The following is a 22,443-nucleotide window of genomic DNA, read 5'->3' as shown; positions in this document are numbered from 1 at the left end:
CTGTGGACGAGGGGGCGGAGTCAGGTGCTGTGCAGGAGGCGGAACTGCTGGCGAGAGGCGTGTCTGTGGACGAGGGGGTGGAGTCAGGCTCTGTGCAGGAGGCGGCACTGCTGAAGAGAGGCGTGTCTGTAGATGAGGGGGCGGAGTCAGGCGTGGTCATGTGTTCTGTGCAGGAGGCAGAGCTGCTGAATAGAGGCGTGTCTGTGGATGAGGGGGCGGAGTCAGGCTCTGTGAAGGAGGCGGGGCTGCTGAGAGGCGTGTCTGTGGACGAGGGGGCGGAGTCAGGCTCTGTGCAGGAGGCGGAGCTGCTGAAGAGAGGCGTGTCTGTGGATGAGGGGGCGGAGTCAGGCGTGGTCATGTGTTCTGTGCAGGAGGCGGAGCTGCTGAAGAGAGGCGTGTCTGTGCAGGAGGGGGTGGAGTCAGGCGTGGTCATGTGTTCTGTGGAGGAGGTGGAGAAGGCGGGACGGGAGCAGCTGGAGCGATCACTGCAGACGGTAATCTCAAACACAGCAGAAACAGATACAGCGCACAGGATGGGAGGTTTCACGTTAGTTGTTATTATTAAAGAGATTATTAAAGAGATTATTACAGTTATTATTAAAGGTGACAAATTATACCCCTTTTCATAAGATGTAATATAAATCTATGGTGTCTCCAGAATGTGTGTGTGAAATTTAAGCTAAAAATACCCACAGATCATTTATTATAGCTTGACAAATTTGCCCCGTTTTGAGTGAGAGCAAAAAAGCGCAGTTTTTGTGTGTGTCCCTTTAAATGCAAATGAGCCGTAGCTCCGCCTTCTTTCAGAAGAGGGCGGAGTCTTTACACAAGCTTCAGAAACTCCGGCAATAACAGAACAGGCCAATCTCCCTCATCCAGAATCCCAGAATAACCAGTAGCGAGTGCAGCCTTACGGAGAGACTCAGGAAGAGCTTCTGAATGTTAGTTGAGACATTTCTGTAGTTGTTGTGGAGTTACACTGATCATCTCATCATCATGTTGAACTTCTCCACAAGTGTCCACAGTTCCTGAGGTCTTTATAAGCCAGCGGTGACATGTTCTGGTCAATAGTGTTCAGTGCTCGTCTGTGCTCAACCACAGAACAGCTTCAGGCTCTGCTGGATCTTCATCAGTGCGTTAGAACTGGTCTCTGTTGGCGCGTGTGGAACCAAATGTCGGCTGGTGTGTGTAAACGTGCAGATTAAGGGCCGGTAATATTATAATAAGATCCTCTTCATACGTCAGAAGGAGTGAAATCTGATCGGCTTATTTTTTGACATGCAGAGAAAGGCTCACCAAAAATGTGTCACTTTTAATGTTTTCTGTGTCGGTAGAAGCACCGGGGACCCGATTATAGCACTTAAACACGGAAAAAGTACAATTTTAATGATATGTCCCCTTTAATTATTGTGTGTGTGTGTGTGTGTGTGTGTGTTCAGGCTGTGAGTTTTGCACAGCAGTTGCAGCGACTCGGGCAGAATCTTCAGCGCAGGTTTTCCCGGGACGTCTCAGAGGAAGTGATGCGTATCATCATTGGATGCCTGCAACCAATGGAGGAGGTTCTGTCTGAGGTTCAGGCGTCAGTCCTGCAGGTGACGGTCACACACACTACAGTCACACACACTACAGTCACACACACACACACACACACACACTACAGTCACACACACACACTACAGTCACACACACACTACAGTCACACACACACTACAGTCACACACACACACACACACACACACACACACACACACACACTACAGTCACACACACACACACACACACACACACACACACACACACTACAGTCACACACACTACAGTCACACACACACTACAGTCACACACACACACACACACACACACACACACACACACACACACACACACACACACACTACAGTCAGTCACACACACACACACACACACACACACACACACACTACAGTCACACACACTACAGTCACACACACTACAGTCACACACACACACACACACACACACACACTACATTCATACACACTACAGTCATACACACTACAGTCACACACACACTACAGTCACACACACACACACACACACACACACACACACACACACACTACAGTCACACACATTACTGTCACACACACTATCACACTACAGTCTCACACACACTACAGTCACACATTACTGTCACACACACTATCACACTACAGTCACACACACTACAGTCACACACATTACTGTCACAGACACACACACACACACACACTACAGTCACACACTCTATAGTCACACACACTATAGTCACACACACTATAGTCACACACACTGCAGTCACACACACTACAGTCACACACATTACTGTCACACACACTATCACACTACAGTCACACACACTACAGTCACACACATTACTGTCACACACACTATCACACTACAATCACACACACACTACAGTCACACACATTACTGTCACACACACACACACACACACACACACACACACACACACACACACACACTACAGTCACACACACTCTATAGTCACACACACTATCACTCTACAGTCACACACACTACAGTCACACACATTACTGTCACACACACTATCACACTACAGTCACACACATTACTGTCACACACACACACACACACACACACACACACACACACACACACACACACACACACACACTATCACACTACAGTCACACACACTACAGTCACACACATTACTGTCACAGACACACACACACTACAGTCACACACTCTACAGTCACACACTCTATAGTCACACACACTATAGTCACACACACTATCACACTACAGTCACACACACTACAGTCACACACATTACTGTCACACACACTATCACACTACAGTCACACACACTACAGTCACACACATTACTGTCACGCACGCACACACACACACACACACACACACACACTACAGTCACACACTCTATAGTCACACACACTATCACTCTACAGTCACACACACTACAGTCACACACATTACTGTCACACACACTATCACACTACAGTCACACACATTACTGTCACACACACACACTACAGTCACACACTCTACAGTCACACACTCTATAGTCACACACACTATCACTCTACAGTCACACACACTACAGTCACACACATTACTGTCACACACACTTTAGTCTGTCACACACACTATCACTCTACAGTCACACACACTACAGTCCCACACATTACTGTCACACACACTATCACACTACAGTCACACACACTACAGTCACACACATTACTCTCACACACACACACACACACACACACACACACTACAGTCACACACTCTACAGTCACACACTCTATAGTCACACACACTATAACTCTACAGTCACACACACTACAGTCACACACATTACTGTCACACACACTATCACACTACAGTCACACACATTACAGTCATACACACACACACACACACACACACACACACACTACAGTCACACACTCTACAGTCACACACTCTATAGTCACACACACTATCACTCTACAGTCACACACACTACAGTCACACACATTACTGTCACACACACTTTAGTCTGTCACACACTATCACTCTACAGTCACACACACTACAGTCACACACATTACTGTCACACACACTATCACACTACAGTCACACACACTACAGTGTTCACGCTCAAGCTGAGCTCAGGCTAATGCTGATGTTCGACAGATGCTGATTGACAGGATCGAGTGCTGGCAGGAAGTGAGTGACTGCCTGAGAGAAAGGACCGCCCTCCTGAAACTGGAGGCGGAGCTTATGGTGAAAGCCACAACCCAATCACTGGAGCAGCTGAGATGTGATGGACAGCTGGACACACAGATTCTCAGTGACTTCCAGGCTGCGGTTAATGAAGCAGTGGAGCAGAGCGCTGACGGTACCACACACACACACACACACACACACACACTGACCCCATATCTGAAATCAATTTAAGGAATGGTTAACTTAAAAATAAAAATTCTGTCATTTACTCGCCTTCAAGTTGTTTCAAACCTGTATGAGTTTCTTTCTTCTGCTGAACACAAAGGAAGATATTTTGAAGAATGTCTGTAACCAAACAGTTGATGGACCCCATTGACTTCACTAGGACTAAATGATTAACTCTGTGTCTCGTCTCTCTGTGTTCGGGTCATGTTCATATAGAAGGCCACCTTAGATCTTCAAGTAGTGTTATGTAAGGATAGAGGATCAGCAGATCTTAAACATATTCTTAATAAATTTGTAATCCCACATTAACGTGATGTTCTGTGGCCTGCAGCGATCAGACGTCAGACGGAGACACTAGCGCTCGAGCTCGAGCAGAAGATCTGTGTGAGGAGGAGGAGGATGATGAAGACTCAGAGCTGCGAGTGGAGTCGCCTGTCACACACACACTCACACACACACACAGACACACACACAGACGCCCGACTCATGATGAAGGTGAGAAACACACGGCAGCGTCGCACCTGCTGTAGAGACCATCTGTCTGTCTGCTCATCTGTCTCACTGCTCATCTGTCTGTCTGCGCAGGAGTTTGTCTGTCTCACTGCTCATCTGTCTCACTGCTCATCTGTCTGTCTGCGCAGGAGTTTGTCTGTCTCACTGCTCGTCTGTCTCTCACTGCTCATCTGTCTGTCTGCGCAGGAGTTTGTCTGTCTCACTGCTCATCTGTCTCACTGCTCATCTGTCTGTCTGTCTGCGCAGGAGTTTGTCTGTCTGTCTGCTCATCTGTCTCACTGCTCGTCTGTCTCTCACTGCTCATCTGTCTGTCTGCGCAGGTGTTTGTCTGTCTCACTGCTCATCTGTCTCACTGCTCATCTGTCTGTCTGCGCAGGCGTTTGTCTGGCTCACTGCTCATCTGTCTGTCTGCGCAGGTGTTTGTCTCTCACTGCTCATCTGTCTCACTGCTCATCTGTCTGTCTGCGCAGGCGTTTGTCTCACTGCTCATCTGTCTCACTGCTCATCTGTCTGTCTGCGCAGGCGTCTGTCTCACTGCTCATCTGTCTCACTGCTCATCTGTCTCACTGCTCATCTGTCTGTCTGCGCAGGCGTTTGTCTCACTGCTCATCTGTCTCACTGCTCATCTGTCTGTCTGCGCAGGCGTCTGTCTCACTGCTCATCTGTCTCACTGCTCATCTGTCTGTCTGCGCAGGTGTTTGTCTCACTGCTCATCTGTCTCACTGCTCATCTGTCTGTCTGCGCAGGCGTCTGTCTCACTGCTCATCTGTCTCACTGCTCATCTGTCTGTCTGCGCAGGTGTTTGTCTCACTGCTCATCTGTCTCACTGCTCATCTGTCTGTCTGCTCATCTGTCTCACTGCTCATCTGTCTGTCTGCTCATCTGTCTCACTGCTCATCTGTCTGTCTGCTCATCTGTCTCACTGCTCATCTGTCTCACTGCTCATCTGTCTGTCTGCGCAGGTGTTTGTCTCACTGCTCATCTGTCTCACTGCTCATCTGTCTGTCTGCGCAGGCGTGTGTGGAGCTGCAGACGAGACACTGGCGTCAGAGGAGAGAGTTTGAGCTGCAGCAGGACTGCAGAATCACAGAGGCTCTGTGTGAACGCTGGACGGTCAGTAATCCTCGATCATACAGAACCTTTCAGAACCTCAGCGCCGTGACACAAAAATGACAAACAGAGGCACAAAAACACAGAACAAGTTGATCAGCTTTATTTCTGCAGCTATACAGGTCAGCGTCATGTTTAGGTGTGGATGGATGTCGCTGCAATGACGGACTATCATGTTTACCACATACTACCGCAGATATTCCCTTATTATTTGATGTATTGTTGACCCGCATTATTACACAACCCATATGATGTGTATATCGGGGTGTGTGTGTGTGTGTGTGTGTGTGTTTATATCCACGCAGATCTTGTTTGGTCAGAGCCGTGGACGCTTGGCTGATTTGTGTGCGAAGTTTGTCCTGAGCAGCATCACTGCAGGCTCCGCCCCCTCTAAAGACCTCTGCCAATCAGTGCTAAAGAGCGTGAAGCTCAACGTGACCAATCGGATGCAGCGAGAGGAAGGCCACGCCCACACACACCTGCGCAGGCTCCGAGAGCAGCTGCAGCGACGCAGACAGGTCTCACTGCAGTCATGTGATTATAGCACACAGGTCTCACTGCAGTCATGTGATTATAGCACAGGTCTCACTGCAGTCATGTGATTATAGCAGACAGGTCTCACTGCAGTCATGTGATTATAGCACACAGGTCTCACTGCAGTCATGTGATTATAGCACACAGGTCTCACTGCAGTCATGTGATTATAGCACACAGGTCTCACTGCAGTCATGTGATTATAGCACACAGGTCTCACTGCAGTCATGTGATTATAGCACACAGGTCTCACTGCAGTCATGTGATTATAGCAGACAGGTCTCACTGCAGTCATGTGATTATAGCACACAGGTCTCACTGCAGTCATGTGATTATAGCACACAGGTCTCACTGCAGTCATGTGATTATAGCACAGGTCTCACTGCAGTCATGTGATTATAGCACACAGGTCTCACTGCAGTCATGTGATTATAGCACACAGGTCTCACTGCAGTCATGTGATTATAGCACACAGGTCTCACTGCAGTCATGTGATTATAGCACACAGGTCTCACTGCAGTCATGTGATTATAGCACACAGGTCTCACTGCAGTCATGTGATTATAGCACACAGGTCTCACTGCAGTCATGTGATTATAGCACACAGGTCTCACTGCAGTCATGTGATTATAGCACACAGGTCTCACTGCAGTCATGTGATTATAGCACACAGGTCTCACTGCAGTCATGTGATTATAGCAGACAGGTCTCACTGCAGTCATGTGATTATAGCACACAGGTCTCACTGCAGTCATGTGATTATAGCACACAGGTCTCACTGCAGTCATGTGATTATAGCACACAGGTCTCAATGCAGTCATGTGATTATAGCACACAGGTCTCACTGCAGTCATGTGATTATAGCACACAGGTCTCACTGCAGTCATGTGATTATAGCACAGGTCTCACTGCAGTCATGTGATCATAGCACAGGTCTCACTGCAGTCATGTGATTATAGCACACAGGTCTCACTGCAGTCATGTGATTATAGCACAGGTCTCACTGCAGTCATGTGATTATAGCACACAGGTCTCACTGCAGTCATGTGATTATAGCAGACAGGTCTCACTGCAGTCATGTGATTATAGCACACAGGTCTCACTGCAGTCATGTGATTATAGCACACAGGTCTCACTGCAGTCATGTGATTATAGCACACAGGTCTCACTGCAGTCATGTGATTATAGCACACAGGTCTCACTGCAGTCATGTGATTATAGCACACAGGTCTCACTGCAGTCATGTGATTATAGCACAGGTCTCACTGCAGTCATGTGATTATAGCACACAGGTCTCACTGCAGTCATGTGATTATAGCAGACAGGTCTCACTGCAGTCATGTGATTATAGCACACAGGTCTCACTGCAGTCATGTGATTATAGCACACAGGTCTCACTGCAGTCATGTGATTATAGCACACAGGTCTCACTGCAGTCATGTGATTATAGCACACAGGTCTCACTGCAGTCATGTGATTATAGCACAGGTCTCACTGCAGTCATGTGATTATAGCAGACAGGTCTCACTGCAGTCATGTGATTATAGCACACAGGTCTCACTGCAGTCATGTGATTATAGCACACAGGTCTCACTGCAGTCATGTGATTATAGCACACAGGTCTCACTGCAGTCATGTGATTATAGCACACAGGTCTCACTGCAGTCATGTGATTATAGCAGACAGGTCTCACTGCAGTCATGTGATTATAGCAGACAGGTCTCACTGCAGTCATGTGATTATAGCAGACAGGTCTCACTGCAGTCATGTGATTATAGCACACAGGTCTCACTGCAGTCATGTGATTATAGCACACAGGTCTCACTGCAGTCATGTGATTATAGCACACAGGTCTCACTGCAGTCATGTGATTATAGCACACAGGTCTCACTGCAGTCATGTGATTATAGCAGACAGGTCTCACTGCAGTCATGTGATTATAGCAGACAGGTCTCACTGCAGTCATGTGATTATAGCAGACAGGTCTCACTGCAGTCATGTGATTATAGCACACAGGTCTCACTGCAGTCATGTGATTATAGCACACAGGTCTCACTGCAGTCATGTGATTATAGCACACAGGTCTCACTGCAGTCATGTGATTATAGCACACAGGTCTCACTGCAGTCATGTGATTATAGCACACAGGTCTCACTGCAGTCATGTGATTATAGCAGACAGGTCTCACTGCAGTCATGTGATTATAGCACACAGGTCTCACTGCAGTCATGTGATTATAGCACACAGGTCTCACTGCAGTCATGTGATTATAGCACACAGGTCTCACTGCAGTCATGTGATTATAGCAGACAGGTCTCACTGCAGTCATGTGATTATAGCAGACAGGTCTCACTGCAGTCATGTGATTATAGCAGACAGGTCTCACTGCAGTCATGTGATTATAGCAGACAGGTCTCACTGCAGTCATGTGATTATAGCACACAGGTCTCACTGCAGTCATGTGATTATAGCACACAGGTCTCACTGCAGTCATGTGATTATAGCACACAGGTCTCACTGCAGTCATGTGATTATAGCACACAGGTCTCACTGCAGTCATGTGATTATAGCAGACAGGTCTCACTGCAGTCATGTGATTATAGCACACAGGTCTCACTGCAGTCATGTGATTATAGCAGACAGGTCTCACTGCAGTCATGTGATTATAGCACACAGGTCTCACTGCAGTCATGTGATTATAGCACACAGGTCTCACTGCAGTCATGTGATTATAGCACACAGGTCTCACTGCAGTCATGTGATTATAGCACACAGGTCTCACTGCAGTCATGTGATTATAGCACACAGGTCTCACTGCAGTCATGTGATTATAGCAGACAGGTCTCACTGCAGTCATGTGATTATAGCAGACAGGTCTCACTGCAGTCATGTGATTATAGCAGACAGGTCTCACTGCAGTCATGTGATTATAGCACACAGGTCTCACTGCAGTCATGTGATTATAGCAGACAGGTCTCACTGCAGTCATGTGATTATAGCACACAGGTCTCACTGCAGTCATGTGATTATAGCACACAGGTCTCACTGCAGTCATGTGATTATAGCACACAGGTCTCACTGCAGTCATGTGATTATAGCACACAGGTCTCACTGCAGTCATGTGATTATAGCAGACAGGTCTCACTGCAGTCATGTGATTATAGCAGACAGGTCTCACTGCAGTCATGTGATTATAGCAGACAGGTCTCACTGCAGTCATGTGATTATAGCAGACAGGTCTCACTGCAGTCATGTGATTATAGCACACAGGTCTCACTGCAGTCATGTGATTATAGCACACAGGTCTCACTGCAGTCATGTGATTATAGCACACAGGTCTCACTGCAGTCATGTGATTATAGCACACAGGTCTCACTGCAGTCATGTGATTATAGCAGACAGGTCTCACTGCAGTCATGTGATTATAGCACACAGGTCTCACTGCAGTCATGTGATTATAGCACACAGGTCTCACTGCAGTCATGTGATTATAGCAGACAGGTCTCACTGCAGTCATGTGATTATAGCACACAGGTCTCACTGCAGTCATGTGATTATAGCAGACAGGTCTCACTGCAGTCATGTGATTATAGCACACAGGTCTCACTGCAGTCATGTGATTATAGCACACAGGTCTCACTGCAGTCATGTGATTATAGCAGACAGGTCTCACTGCAGTCATGTGATTATAGCACACAGGTCTCACTGCAGTCATGTGATTATAGCAGACAGGTCTCACTGCAGTCATGTGATTATAGCACACAGGTCTCACTGCAGTCATGTGATTATAGCAGACAGGTCTCACTGCAGTCATGTGATTATAGCACACAGGTCTCACTGCAGTCATGTGATTATAGCAGACAGGTCTCACTGCAGTCATGTGATTATAGCACACAGGTCTCACTGCAGTCATGTGATTATAGCACACAGGTCTCACTGCAGTCATGTGATTATAGCAGACAGGTCTCACTGCAGTCATGTGATTATAGCACACAGGTCTCACTGCAGTCATGTGATTATAGCACACAGGTCTCACTGCAGTCATGTCAATAGGCTTGTTTGAGATGCGCCTTGCCTCGCCTGCAATGTAGCCGAGAGTAGGCGGCTGCAGTGAGAGGAGGAGTGAAAAAAGCGCAGGCAAGACGGACAGTTCTCTCTTCTCGCAGTGGATCTGACACCTGTGAGATCAAAGATGGATATCGCGGGATTCACCGGATTCACGCTTGTGCACAGTGTTGCTAATAAACTGGATAGAATTTAAGTTCTGTTGCTTTTATGAAAATAAATAGAATGAACAAGACACCCAAAGTAGCCTACTTATTTAATTCCATTCCAAATACATGTTTATCAGTCTTTTTTTCTTTAATACAGACTTGTTTTTTTTTTAAAATAAAAAATACATTGCATAACCCATAGAGATCGCACTGTTAGTTAGTTTGGGAATATTCACACATAATTTATACACATAAAACATGATATCAGAGTTTTAAAATCAAACATTTTAAAAGAGAACAAATACATCACGGTTGTTTAAACCAATGAGCATTAAGCTGTGTCGTCAGCAAGTCGTTTCCCATCATGCTTTTGATCAGCGCAGTCGGTGGAGAGCAACTGCGCGCGACTGCAGAATCCGACAGGTGCGCCTTGCGCTCAGTGTTGCCAACTATTTTCAATGGAAAGTAGCTAACGCCTCCCCTAAAAGTAGCTAAATGTCGCTAAATGACGTAATACGTCAATTAGCATATTTATGACGTCATCGCGGCGTACTTGCGTTCTGCCTGCCTAATGTTTTTTCTCATTAAAATCATGCTCACATACTGTATTTTAATATAATATAATATAATATAATATAATATAATATAGGCTATAGCCGAATGTCCAATAAAACTGTTCTCATTTACTTTTTTTTTTTTTTTTTTTGTCAGACAATAGAACGAGTAGCTATTGAATGACTGTTTTTTTTATATATGTGTAAAATTATCTGAATTGAGAGAGTTCGGGAACTGGGTGAACTAAAGCACTGTGATAGTGAGTAATACAAGTAATAAGCACAAGAAAAGAAAGGAAAATAAAATGGTCAAACTAAATTCTTTAACTATAAAACAAAAGATAAGTGATAAGTCCGTCCGTGGAAACAACACTGCTCATTCACGTCTGTTAGCTGCCGTGCTGCTGCCCTCAGCCATTCACAGAACAGGGAAGACGCAGAGAGAGGTGTGTGACGGCAAGGAGAAAGCAAATCTCGCGCTCGCAGGACTCATGCTGGCAACATTTGGAGGTTACTGAGGTTTGTTCAAAAAGTAGCTAGATTAGTCGCTAGTCGCTTTTTTGAAAAATTGTCGCTGACGGGGTCTGAAAAGTCGCTAAAAATAGCGACAAAGGCGCTAAGTTGGCAACACTGCTTGCGCTCGCGAGAGATTTTTGACATACGTCAGCATGACATCAGAGCAAGGCGGACCGCACTCGGACACATTTCTAACCGGCATGCATCTCGCGCTGATCACCGGTGATCGATTCTGCGCAGATTTTGCTCATCTCAAACAAGCCTATTATAGCACACAGGTCTCACTGCAGTCATGTGGAGTATTATGGGATGTCAGGGCTCCAGACTGCCACCTAATGTCACATTTCCGACCTTTTTCCTGCCGGTGCGACTAAAATTAGCTTGTGGGAAGCATTCAAAAACAGCGCTGACGTAGAAACCAGGAGAAACACTGTGCCATGAGCGAACACCTAGGCTGTTCACAAATCACCAACATTTTCCACGAATGTAATGCAGTAACACTAACTGTAACCATGGTATTGAGACAGAAATAGTCTAATATGTTTACATTATTCATTTCAGGGTTCATGCAAACTTTTAGGAGAGAAATTCAAAGACTTTTTAAAGTGCTTCACACTTTTTCCTTCAAATCTCTAAATATGATCCAATTTTAATGTTATTTTTAATGTGATGATTTGTAAAGCTAAAAGTTTAAAGATGAAGGAAAACTAACACTTCGTGGCAAACAAACTTGTATTTAAAAAAGACATGAAATGACCACTATAACCAGCAGATGGCGGCGGAGGAGCAGTTATGGCCTTATCACTCACTAATACAGGAAATGGGGAAAGTAGAAGTCACAAAGTCTCATGAAAAACAAAAACTTTTCTTCAGATTGTGACTGAATTACCCAGAAAGCAAGAAAAGGTTCTTTTATAATCACTGAAGCTGTCGGTATATTTAGTAAGAGTAGAATTTATGTACATTTTTGCATGTTACTGTTGTCAATAAAAGTTAATTTTATCTACATCTCAGTTCAAGCTCTGTGCTTTACTGTCACACTTTTGAAAAATAAACGTGTAATATTATCAGTAACTGCACTTATTAACCCATACAGCAGTGATGGTTAACCCTAACCCATACAGGCAAGGCAAGGCAAGTTTATTTATATATCACATTTCATACACAATGGCAATTCAAAGTGCTTTACATAGAAGAAATTAAAATAATAAAAGAAATAAGAATAATTAAAACAGTTTAGAAACATAAAATAAAATACAGTACAAACAGTCGGACGAGCATTGGCACAGTGCTCATTCAGTAAATGCACAGTTAAACAGAAGTGTTTTGAGTCTGGATTTGAATGTGACTACTGTAGGAGCACGTCTGATCTCCTCTGGAAGCTGGTTCCAGCTGCGGCTGGCATAATAGCTAAAAGCAGACTCTCCTTGCTTAGAGTGAACCCTTGGTATTTCTAGCTGATATGATCCTAGTGATCTGAGTGATCTGTTGGGTTTATATTCAGTGAGCATATCTGCAATGTATTGAGGTCCTAGGCCATTGAATGATTTATATACCAGTAATAATACTTTAAAATCAATCCTAAATTTAACTGGGAGCCAGTTTAAAGACTTGAGGACTGGTGTGATGTGTTCATATTTTCTGGTTCTGCTCAGAACCCTGGCGGCAGCGTTCTGTATGAGCTGCAACTGTCTTATGGTCTTTTTGGGAAGGCCAGTGAGGAGTCCATTACAATAATCCACCCTGCTGGTGATGAAAGCATGCACAAGTTTCTCTAAGTCTTGTCTGGAAACAAAGCATCTAATTCTTGCAATATTTTTCAGATGATAGTATGCTGATTTAGTTATTGCTTTGACATGACTACTGAAACTAAGGTCTGACTCTAGTGTCACACCAAGATTCCTGACTTGATGTTTAGTTGTTTGACCCCTGGAGTGAAGGTATGCGTTCACCTTGAGAACTTCATCTTTGTTTCCAAACGCAATGACTTCAGTTTTGTCTTTGTTTAACTGAAGAAAGTTTTGACACATCCAACTGTTGACTTCATCAATGCATTGGCACAGGGAGTCAATGGGGCTGTAATCGTTAGGCGATAGGGCTAAGTAGAGCTGTGTGTCGTCTGCATAGCTGTGGTAAGCAATTTGGTTCTTTCTCATTATTTGGCTCATTGGGAGCATATACAGGTTGAACAGGAGTGGCGCAAGAATTGAGCCTTGAGGGACTCCGCATGTCATGGATGTCCACTCAGACTTATGGTCTCCTATACTCACATAATAACCTCTCCCATCTAAGTATGACCTGAACCATTTTAGGACTATCCCAGAAAACCCCACCCAGTTTTCCAGCCTGTCAAGAAGTATGTTATGATCGACAGTGTCAAATGCAGCACTGAGGTCGAGTAACACCAGCACCGATAGTTTGCCAGAATCAGTATTTAAGCGAATATCGTTTATTATCTTTATGAGCGCTGTCTCTGTGCTGTGGTGCGGTCGGAAACCAGACTGAAAATTGTCAAAGTATCCATTCGAGCTTAAGAATTGGTTCAGCTGATCGAAGACAACTTTTTCAATGATCTTGCCTATGAAAGGAAGATTTGAGATCGGTCTATAGTTGCTTAATATGGTCTTATCCAGATTGCTCTTTTTCAGGAGGGGTTTGACAACTGCAGTTTTTAGGGAGTTTGGAAAACTCCCAGAGCGAAGTGAGGCATTTACCACTTCTAGGAGATCTGCTTCTAAACTGTTTAACACACTTTTGAAAAATAATGTGGGAAGTGTGTCAAGAGCGCATGTTGATGTTTTAAGGTGCTGTACAGTTTCTTCCAAAATTTTGCCATCAATTTCTTTGAAATCAGACATAGTAACTACTTTCTCAGGTGGTCTGATCTGTCTGACCTCAGTGCAACTCAAGGATGTGCTGATCACCTTTCTAATATTACTGATTTTCTCAGAGAAGAAAGAAGCAAACTCACTGCACTTGTTGTCTGAGAGCATTTCACTGGGAATCTGGCTTGGGGGGTTTGTCAGTCTCTCTACAGTAGCAAAAAGAGTGCGTGTGTTGTTTAAATTGCTGTTTATAATATTTGAGAAGAAAGTCTGTCTAGCTTTGCCTAGTTCCATATTGAAAGCATGAAGGCTGTCTTTGTAGATGTTATAATGGACTACAAGTTTAGTCTTCCGCCACATGCGCTCTGCTTTTCTGCATTGTCTTTTCATAATTTGCACTGCTGTTGAGTTTCTCCAAGGTGCTTTTTGTCTGCCACTCTTCTTCCTGACTTTCACAGGAGCAATATCATCAATTATACCTTTAACTTTTGAGTTAAAAGAATCAAGGAGAAAATCAACCGAGTCTGCAGATATGCTTAGTGTTAAGGATATAGCCTTCATAAATAGTACACTAGTGTTCTCATTTAAGCATCTCTTCTTGACAGACACAGATCTAGCTTCAGTGGCAGGAGAGATCAATATATCAAAGAAAATACAGTAATGATCAGACAGTGCTACATCCTTAATAACAATCGATGAAATGTTTAGACCCTTACTGATAAGTAAATCTAGAGTGTGTCCGCGATTGTGTGTGGGTCCATGTACATGCTGAGTCAGATCAAAAGTTTTTAAAACAGTTTTGATTTCTTTTGCCATATTGTTTTCTGCATTATCTATGTGGATGTTAAAATCTCCAGCAATGGCAAAACAGTCAAACTCTGAGGTAATTGTTGATAACAGTTCTGTAAAGTCCTCAGCAAAGGCTGGAGAGTATTTTGGAGGCCTGTAAATAGTGATAAGTAAAATGCGTGGAGCACCTTTCAACACAATACCCAGATATTTGAAAGAAGGGTAATTCCCAAATGATATTTGCTTAGATTGATAGATATCTTTAAAAAGAGCAGCTAGACCCCCACCTCTCTTAACAGCTCTGCAGACACTCATAAAAGTAAAGTTAGGAGGGGCTGCTTCATTGAGGACTGTTGCACTGCAGCTGTCTTCTAGCCAGGTTTCATTTAGAAGCATAAAATCCAGGTTGTTTGTGGTTATTAAATCGTTGACTAGAAGTGATTTATTTTTAAGTGAACGAATGTTTAAAAGTGCTAACTTAACAGTCTTACTTTTTGTCCCCACATCAATCTTACTTTGACGTGTAATAGGCACCAGATTAGTTAGGTTTGCTGCACGGCTATTGAAGGCCTTAGACTTTCTATCTTGTAATAGAACAGCAATAGAGAAAGATACCGGCACACTGGGTTCCCGCTTGTTCTGTAAACATTTGAGAAAGTTACTGTTATCATAGCTGGGACCCGACACACATCACTGAGAGCTGGTATCAGTTGTTTTTGGTTCACCTCGAGCAGATGGAGGAGGGTGTGGGCCCTGGCGTTGTGGCAGAGGCCGAAGAGCTCTCACAGGAGGGGGAGGGCGAGCTGGGCCCGCAGGCTTTGGTGCGGGTGGTAATGGTGCCTGTCGTTTTTTGGTTGGTATCTGGGGGCTTGCAGCAAAAGAGTGGGATAGTCTGGTTCCAGCATACACCAGTTCTTCCATTTTCTGTGAGAAACACAGAAGTGGAGATGCTGGAGAGAGGAATAGCGTGTCTGGTGAAAGGGGCTGTTGCTCTGGTGTTATATGAGGTTGTGATATGCTGTCCTGGCTTCCCTGGCTGTTTTCCAGGAAGTCGTCCTTGGGTGCTGAATCTTCAAGCAGTTCTGATATGTCTCTCTGTGGGCAGGGCTCAGCTGAGATTGTGTCCGTGAGCAGAGGTTGTTGTGGCGGAGTGGTGTTATCATTGTCCTTGTGTGATATGTCAACCGCATGTCCATTTTGCTGCTGTAGTGAAGTCCTGTGGTCATTCATACTGTGTCCAGGTGTGTGTGTGCCGTTCAGATTGAGTGGATTGGCACAAACTGCAGAAGGATGATTGAGGGAGAAGTAGATATTGTCCTTTAACACTCTTGAACCAAGTTTGTTTGGGTGATGGCCATCCCGATGAAAAAGTTGTCTCTGACTCCAGAAAAGATTGAAATTGTCAATGAAGTTTACTCCTTTTATATTGCAGGTTTTTTGCAGCCATGTATTAAGCCCAAGTAACCGTGAGAACCTGTTTGTTCCTCTTGCTGGGAGCGGTCCACTGATGAATGTTTGAACTTTCAGTCTTGTAAGTGTTTCAAGAAGTTCATTGAAATCCTTCTTAAGGAGTTCTGACTGCTCTTTATGAATATCATTCTTCCCCACATGAATGATGAGTCGATTTGCAGTCTTATGTTTCATCAGAATGTTCTGAAGTTCCCTGTTTACATCAGAAGTTGTTGCTTGTGGAAGGCAGCACGTAGTTGTATCCCTGCCGCTAATGTTTCTGATTATGGAGTCCCCCACTATCAGAGTCCTGGGCTCGGCAGCGCTCTGAGCTGAGTGCCGCTGTCTGCTCGACCTTGAGCGCCAGTTAGCATCAGTGTTATCTACTGGCCCATTCAGTCTGTGTTCGATCACATTCATCACTAGTGCAGCAAGTAGATTCTTGAAGAGGCATTTTCTCTCTTATCCGTATGAATGTAGGCAGTTGTGTTTTCCTTTCCCGGAATGTAAGCTGGTCGGGTAAAAGAATTCTGCGTTTTTGTAGTAATCCAAACTTTGTTGTCTGAGCACTGTGCTGTTTGCTGAAGTTAAAATTAGATGATAAAAGGAAATAAAATATAAAATATAGGAGATAAAATGTAAAAGCGATAGAGCAAAGCGCGGAGCAGTAAGCAAGAGCGTCCGAACAGTAGCTGAGCAGGAAGTTATTGTGGTTAACAATAGGGTTAATACAGCAGTGATGGTTAACCCTAACCCATACAGCAGTGATGGCTAACCCTAACCCATACAGCAGTGATGGTTAACCCTAACCCATACAGCAGTGATGGTTAACCCTAACCCATACAGCAGTGATGGTTAACCCTAACCCATACAGCAGTGATGGTTAACCCTAACCCATACAGCAGTGATGGTTAACCCTAACCCATACAGCAGTGATGGTTAACCCTAACCCATACAGCAGTGATGGCTAACCCTAACCCATACAGCAGTGATGGTTAACCCTAACCCATACAGCAGTGATGGTTAACCCTGATGGTGTTGACTGGGTTGCAGGCGTGGATGGAGGACGACGCTTTGACTCGCTCGTGTCTTCATCACTTCGGGGAACAGCAGCGTGCCGTCGTCATGGCGATGGTGTCCAGGCACTCAGATATGCAGATGAGGTGAGCATGTGATGCACTGATTGAGCCACTGATTGGCTGGCCTGACTGATGGACGCATGACTGGTTGCAGGAGCGCTCTGGTAGACGAGCAGCTTCTGCTGATCCTGGAGTTCCAGAGGATTCTGTCAGCGCGAGGCTTTCAGCAGCGACTGATGGAGGAGATGAAGCTGAGCATACCGCCCGACACACAGGTGAACCCTCACACACACACACAGGTGAACCCTCTCTCACACACATACACACACACACACACACACACACACACACACACACACACACAGGTGAACTCTCACACACACACACACACACACACACACACACACAGGTGAACTCTCTCACACACACACACACACACACACACAGGTGAACTCTCTCACACACACACACACACACACACACAGGTGAACTCTCTCTCACACACATACACACACACACACACACACAGGTGAACTCTCTCACACACACTCACACAGGTGAACTCTCTCACTCACACACACACACACACACACACACACACACACACACACACACACACAGGTGAACCCTCTCACACACACACACACACACACAGGTGAACTCTCTCACACACACACACACACACCTCACTGATGGAGGAGATGAAGCTGAGCATACCGCCCGACACACAGGTGAACCCTCACACACACACACAGGTGAACCCTCACACACACACACAGGTGAACCCTCACACACACACACAGGTGAACCCTCACACACACACACAGGTGAACCCTCACACACACACACAGGTGAACCCTCACACACACACACAGGTGAACCCTCACACACACACACAGGTGAACCCTCACACACACACACAGGTGAACCCTCACACACACACACAGGTGAACCCTCACACACACACACAGGTGAACCCTCACACACACACACAGGTGAACCCTCACACACACACACACACACACACACACACACACAGGTGAACTCTCACACACACACACACACACACACACACACACACACACACACACACACACAGGTGAACTCTCTCACACACACACACACACACACACACACACACACACACACAGGTGAACTCTCTCACACACACACACACACACACAGGTGAACTCTCTCTCACACACATACACACACACACACACACACAGGTGAACTCTCTCACACACACTCACACAGGTGAACTCTCTCACTCACACACACACACACACACACACACACACACACACACACACACACACAGGTGAACCCTCTCACACACACACACACACACACACACACACACAGGTGAACTCTCTCACACACACACACACACACACACACACACACACACAGGTGAACTCTCTCACACACACACACACAGGTGAACTCTCTCACTCACTCACTCACTCACACACACACACACACACACACAGGTGAACTCTCTCACTCACACACACAGGTGAACTCTCTCACACACACACACACACAGGTGAACTCTCTCACACACACACACACACACACACACACACAGGTGAACTCTCTCTCACACACACACACACACACACACACACACACACACACACACAGGTGAACTCTCTCACTCACACACACAGGTGAACTCTCTCACACACACACACACACAGGTGAACTCTCTCACACACACACACACACACACACACACACACACACACACACACACACACAGGTGAACTCTCTCTCACACACACACACACACACACACACACACACACACACACACACACACACACACACACACACACACACACAGGTGAACTCTCTCACACACACTCACACAGGTGAACTCTCTCACTCACACACACACACACACACACACACACACAGGTGAACCCTCTCACACACACACACACACACACACACACACACACACACACACAGGTGAACTCTCACACACACACACACACACACACACAGGTGAACTCTCTCACACACACACACACACACACACACACAGGTGAACTCTCTCACTCACTCACTCACACACACACACACACACACACACACACAGGTGAACTCTCTCACACACACACACACACAGGTGAACTCTCTCACTCACTCACACACACACACACACACACACACACACACACACACACACACACACACAGGTGAACTCTCTCACACACACACACACACACACACACACACACACACACACACACACACACACAGGTGAACTCTCTCACACACACACACACACACACACACACAGGTGAACTCTCTCACTCACTCACTCACACACACACACACACACACACAGGTGAACTCTCTCACTCACACACACAGGTGAACTCTCTCACACACACACACACACACACAGGTGAACTCTCTCACACACACACACACACACACACACACACACACAGGTGAACTCTCTCTCACACACACACACACACACACACACACACACACACAGGTGAACTCTCTCACTCACACACACAGGTGAACTCTCTCACACACACACACACACACACACACAGGTGAACTCTCTCACACACACACACACACACACACACACACACACACACACACACACACACACACACAGGTGAACTCTCTCTCACACACACACACACACACACACACACACACACACACACACAGGTGAACTCTCTCACACACACTCACACAGGTGAACTCTCTCACTCACACACACACACACACACACACACACACACACACACACAGGTGAACCCTCTCACACACACACACACACACACACACACAGGTGAACTCTCACACACACACACACACACACACACACACACAGGTGAACTCTCTCACACACACACACACACACAGGTGAACTCTCTCACTCACTCACACACACACACACACACACATACACACACACACACACACACACACACAGGTGAACTCTCTCACTCACACACACACACACACACACACACACACACACAGGTGAACTCTCTCACACACACACACACACACACACACACACACACACACACACAGGTGAACTCTCTCTCACACACACACACACACACACACACACACACACACACACACACACACACACACACAGGTGAACTCTCTCACTCACTCACTCACACACACACACACACACACACAGGTGAACTCTCTCACTCACACACACAGGTGAACTCTCTCACACACACACACACACACACAGGTGAACTCTCTCACACACACACACACACACACACACACACACACACAGGTGAACTCTCTCTCACACACACACACACACACACACACACACACACACACACAGGTGAACTCTCTCACTCACACACACAGGTGAACTCTCTCACACACACACACACACACACACACAGGTGAACTCTCTCACACACACACACACACACACACACACACACACACACACACACACACACACACACAGGTGAACTCTCTCTCACACACACACACACACACACACACACACACACACACACACAGGTGAACTCTCTCACACACACTCACACAGGTGAACTCTCTCACTCACACACACACACACACACACACACACACACACACACACACACACACAGGTGAACTCTCTCTCACACACACACACACACACACACACACACACACACACACACACAGGTGAACTCTCTCACTCACACACACAGGTGAACTCTCTCACACACACACACACACACACAGGTGAACTCTCTCACACACACACACACACACACACACACACACACACACACACACACACAGGTGAACTCTCTCTCACACACACACACACACACACACACACACACACACACACACACACACACACACACACACACAGGTGAACTCTCTCACACACACTCACACAGGTGAACTCTCTCACTCACACACACACACACACACACACACACACAGGTGAACCCTCTCACACACACACACACACACACACACACACACACACACACACAGGTGAACTCTCACACACACACACACACACACACACACACAGGTGAACTCTCTCACACACACACACACACACACACACACACAGGTGAACTCTCTCACTCACTCACTCACACACACACACACACACACACACACAGGTGAACTCTCTCACACACACACACACACAGGTGAACTCTCTCACTCACTCACACACACACACACACACACACACACACACACACACACACACAGGTGAACTCTCTCACACACACACACACACACACACACACACACACACACACACACACACACACACACACACAGGTGAACTCTCTCACACACACACACACACACACACACAGGTGAACTCTCTCACTCACTCACTCACACACACACACACACACACACAGGTGAACTCTCTCACTCACACACACAGGTGAACTCTCTCACACACACACACACACACACAGGTGAACTCTCTCACACACACACACACACACACACACACACACAGGTGAACTCTCTCTCACACACACACACACACACACACACACACACACACACACAGGTGAACTCTCTCACTCACACACACAGGTGAACTCTCTCACACACACACACACACACACACACAGGTGAACTCTCTCACACACACACACACACACACACACACACACACACACACACACACACACACACACACACAGGTGAACTCTCTCTCACACACACACACACACACACACACACACACACACACACAGGTGAACTCTCTCACACACACTCACACAGGTGAACTCTCTCACTCACACACACACACACACACACACACACACACACACAGGTGAACCCTCTCACACACACACACACACACACACACACAGGTGAACTCTCACACACACACACACAC

General features: G+C 46.0%; 1 protein-coding gene across 3 annotated transcripts in view; it reads left to right on the top strand.

Moving 5' to 3' along the window:
• evc (EvC ciliary complex subunit 1) overlaps positions 1 to 22,443 on the top strand; it is a gene marked incomplete at its 5' end in the record, with an annotated part of 58,492 nt that overhangs the window by 15,642 nt on the left and 20,407 nt on the right. For all 3 annotated transcript variants that reach the window (XR_014031415.1, XM_081383514.1, XM_081383515.1), the window contains 8 exons: positions 213 to 494; positions 1,440 to 1,592; positions 3,706 to 3,910; positions 4,295 to 4,458; positions 5,491 to 5,589; positions 5,892 to 6,104; positions 17,521 to 17,630; positions 17,701 to 17,821. Coding sequence is in view for 2 of the 3 variants with exons in the window: in XM_081383514.1 (XP_081239640.1) it covers positions 213 to 494; positions 1,440 to 1,592; positions 3,706 to 3,910; positions 4,295 to 4,458; positions 5,491 to 5,589; positions 5,892 to 6,104; positions 17,521 to 17,630; positions 17,701 to 17,821 (1,347 nt within the window). The remainder of the gene's footprint in view (positions 1 to 212; positions 495 to 1,439; positions 1,593 to 3,705; positions 3,911 to 4,294; positions 4,459 to 5,490; positions 5,590 to 5,891; positions 6,105 to 17,520; positions 17,631 to 17,700; positions 17,822 to 22,443) is intronic.

This window comes from Scardinius erythrophthalmus (assembly GCF_964197995.2).
Source record: "Scardinius erythrophthalmus genome assembly, chromosome: 13".
Classification (NCBI taxonomy): Eukaryota; Metazoa; Chordata; class Actinopteri; order Cypriniformes; family Leuciscidae; genus Scardinius; species Scardinius erythrophthalmus.
Note: the sequence above shows the minus strand (reverse complement) of the source record. Positions and strands in the feature narration are given on the sequence as shown.